Source organism: Xenopus tropicalis, chromosome 6 (genome assembly GCF_000004195.4).
Source record: "Xenopus tropicalis strain Nigerian chromosome 6, UCB_Xtro_10.0, whole genome shotgun sequence".
Lineage (NCBI taxonomy): Eukaryota > Metazoa > Chordata > Amphibia > Anura > Pipidae > Xenopus > Xenopus tropicalis.
The window spans coordinates 10,939,607-10,943,281 of record NC_030682.2 but is presented as its reverse complement, the minus strand read 5'-3'; the positions used below and the strand labels follow the sequence as shown (position 1 = coordinate 10,943,281).

General features: G+C 42.0%; 1 protein-coding gene across 1 annotated transcript; it reads right to left on the bottom strand.

Annotated features, from left to right (window-relative positions):
• Positions 1-219: 219 nt before the first annotated feature.
• LOC105947547 (putative uncharacterized protein DDB_G0292636) lies at positions 220-2,800 on the bottom strand. Its single transcript, XM_012965082.1, has 2 exons — positions 2,760-2,800; positions 220-697 (listed from the first exon to the last, which is right to left on the bottom strand). Exons 1-2 carry the CDS (start codon positions 2,798-2,800, stop codon positions 220-222), a joined length of 519 nt encoding a protein of 172 aa, XP_012820536.1.
• Between the last annotated feature and the right edge of the window lie 875 nt (positions 2,801-3,675).

Sequence of the window (3,675 nt, the reverse complement as noted above, 5' to 3'; positions counted from 1 at the left end):
ATTGTGGGGCGGGGAGGAGGCAAGGCCGTGACATGCAGCGTCAGTGTTACTGAGTAATTTGGGAAACTGGGCAGGAGGTTTCGAAAACCAGGCTGTCTGGGTCAAAGTCGGATAGATAGCAACCCTAGTAGCATCAAGCTCTTGGTCTGTTAGAGGCTGGACATCAAGTTAAAATGGAAAGAACACTGTATGATGGGAAATACAGGGAAATACTGTGAGCTAAGCGGCTTCTTTGTCTTCTTCTTTCTCCTCCGGTGGCTTCTTTATCTTCTTCTTTCTCCTCCGGTGGCTTCTTTGTCTTCTTCTCTCTCCTCCGGCGGCTTCTTTGTCTTCTTCTCTCTCCTCCAGCGGCTTCTTTGTCTTCTTCATTCTCCTCCGGTGGCTTCTTTGTCTTCTTCTTTCTCCTCCGGCGGCTTCTTTGTCTTCTTCTTTCTCCTCCAGCGGCTTCTTTGTCTTCTTCTTTCTCCTCTGGTGGCTTCTTTGTCTTCTTCTTTCTCCTCCAGCGGCTTCTTTGTCTTCTTCTTTCTCCTCTGGCGGCTTCTTTGTCTTCTTCTTTCTACTCCGACGGCTTCTTCGTCTTCTCCTTTCTGCCCCGACGGCTTCTTTGTCTTCTTCCTTCTCCTCCAGCTGCTTCTTCGTCTTCTTTTTTCTCCTCCGGCGGCTTCTCTGGCTCCTCCGGCGAGATCCTTCTGGGACACTTGTGTCTCAATGCAAAAGGAGACAGGTCCTTTTATAATATTGGGGGCGTGACCAATCAGATTACCTTCTGACCCCCAATGACAGGGCCCGTAATTGATTAAAGGGAGCCCAAGCTAGAAAACTGTAGCACTGCCGGGCCTCCCCTTAAAGTGAGAATCGTCAGGGACCCCCTGTGCCCCCCTGATGGCAGCCCTGCATCTTACCCCTTGGATATGGGTAATGGGATGATAATATGATAGTTTATAGAGTTTGGTGCCTTTATATGGTCATGGAACTCTCTATAATTTTCAGTAGGGGTACATTGTTACACTATATTAATTGCTCAGTACCCAGCTAAAGGAATTACTCTCTGCTTCTTATATCACTGGATACGAAATTACATTTTATTATTACTAAAAAAGGTAAGAAACTCTTAAAGATACTTTATGTGGACAGAAAAAAACTGCATTATGACAACTTAAGCCAATGCTTATAAACTGTAACATAATACCAAACAATCGCCCCAAACTCTAAATTGAACTAAATATACAATTACCGTGGATCTTATTTTTATATTGCGTTGACCATTTTACCATATGGTGAGTTAAAAACCACTCAGCCCCACTATTTAATTAAAAATAAACCTCTATTGAATGACCTTGTTCATACACAAAATACCACAGAAACACCATGGGGAAACATTAATGTTAATCTGTTTTGGGACGGTTAGATAAATGTTACTTCAACCTGTTCAATATATATAGATTTATCTCCTATGAGTTTACTCACCAGGGAAAGTTCATATACATTATCAGTGCATGTACCAAAATAGCTTTGATTTAAGCAGAACTATACCGCCTATTCATAAGGCATATTAAAGTTAATCCTATACATTTTCCAGACATGTCTCGGGGATGCTGCTCTTTAGTTGCTGCCGATACAAAATAAGACATTTTCCACTTCTGTCAACAATTTTTTTTTCCTGGTGTCTTGCTGTACTTAAATCATTCAAGAAAATCTTTGAAGTATTTAATCACTTTCCTATTGGTTTGCAAGAACCAGACCGAATAGAGATTAAGGCTTGATCTACATCTAATGTTAGCCTCAACGGTTATGATGTACATACCAAAGCGATGACATTTCATAAAGTCAAGTAGTCCTTTCACCTGACTCCCCCGAGGCTGATACTACTTAAGTACTTGTGAAATACTATAGGAGTGATTAATCAATGGTTAAGTCTGATTTTTTCTCTCAATTTGAGTCTTTTTGCGCTTAAAAAACCCAAATTCAAGTTACAGTTCGTCAATAGGAGTTGACATGGGCCAAGTCAAGCCATATTCTTAAACTCCGATGTTTCAAGTCTTTTGAATTCTTGGGGCTCATAAACTCGAAACATTCAAGATATTCAAGTTTTATATTCATTGACATTTTGGAAGCCTCCCATAGGGCTCAATGGCACTCTGCAGCTCCAACCCGGCCCAAGGAAAGCCTCCCATAGGGCTCAATGGCACTCTGCAGCTCCAACCCGGCCCAAGAAAAGTCTCCCATAGGGCTCAATGGCACTCTGCAGCTCCAACCCGGCCCAAGGAAAGCCTCCCATAGGGCTCAATGGCACTCTGCAGCTCCAACCCGGCCCAAGGAAAGCCTCCCATAGGGCTCAATGGCACTCTGCAGCTCAAACCCTGCCCAAGGAAAGTCTCCCATAGGGCTCAATGGCACTCTGCAGCTCCAACCCGCCCCAAGGAAAGTCTCCCATAGGGCTCAATGGCATTCTGCAGCTCCAACCTGGCCCAAGGAAAGCCTCTCATAGGGCTCAATGGCACTCTGCAGCTCCAACCCGGCCCAAGGAAAGTCACCATACCGAAGCTTGAATGGATCCGAAACTTTCCTACTTTCCTTGCAACAATACAATTTTGTCGCAAAGTACGAAAACGTTGTGCAAAGGTAAGAAAAAGTTGCAGAAAATACGCACAGTATGAAAAAATATGAATTAGTTGTATTCGGAGTGGTCATACCTTCATGAATAGACCCCTAAGTGAAATATTAATCCTGCATTTCCTATAGGAGTAAGGGTGCCTGACCTGGTAGTTACAATGTCACTTCTAGTTGCATATTCTCCCATCGTCCAGAATTAGAAGCTAAAGTCAGATTTTGGTTCCACGTTTGCCAAATGACACAGGAGCCCCAAAAACTCACAGGTCTGCCCACTTTTTCTAAACAGTTTTATTCAGCTCTACTAAATTTTAAAAAATGAAGAGTAATACAAAAATGAGAATAATTACTGTATTAGGCGTCTTACCCTACTTTACACCCCATGCCCTATTCTAAAAACATCAAGTATAGTCCCTCTTTTTATTGCCATACCAAAAACCAATGAATGTCATTCTATGCATCACATGGTGGGGGTTTTTGATTTATCAGAGATCATTCATCATAACAAAACTAGAAACACTGGTAGAGAAACCAGAACTCAATTTAACGGTTGACTGTAATAGCCAAATTATTACTCACTGAGGTTCATCTGTGGGTGTAGAGTGCAAACAAAGGGCACAGTACATCATGTTTTCTGTATTTTTCCTCATTATTCTATTTTCCGTGATGCAGAGGAATGGATAAACTATTTTGAGTCGTCCTGGAGCCTCTCTTAATCTCACCTGATCAAAAAAGGATTTAGACTTTAGACCAGGGAACCCCAACTTTTCTTACTTGTGAGTCACAGTCAAATGTAAAAAGACTTGGGGAGCAACACAAGCACCATAAAAGTTCATGGAGGAGCCAAATAAGGGCTGTGATTGGCTATTAGGGGCCTCTATGCATCCTATCAGCTTACAGGGGCTTTATTTGGTGACCAATCTGAAATATTTTATGTAGGAGTGTTTAACTAACTAATACCTTGTATTCACATGGCCTCATACGGTTGGCAGTTGTGTTTATAGGGCTTAGTAGGAAGGATAAGTATAGACTAGTAGTTCTGAATTGTTAGAATAATTAAAGAAA

Coding starts and splice junctions, on each gene's coding strand:
- LOC105947547 (XM_012965082.1), bottom strand. CDS start 2,800: ATGGGAGAATATGCAACTAGAAGTGACATTGTAACTACCAG. Junction 698..2,759: donor AGTGACATTGTAACTACCAG/GTCAGGCACCCT, acceptor TTGAGACACAAG/TGTCCCAGAAGGATCTCGCC.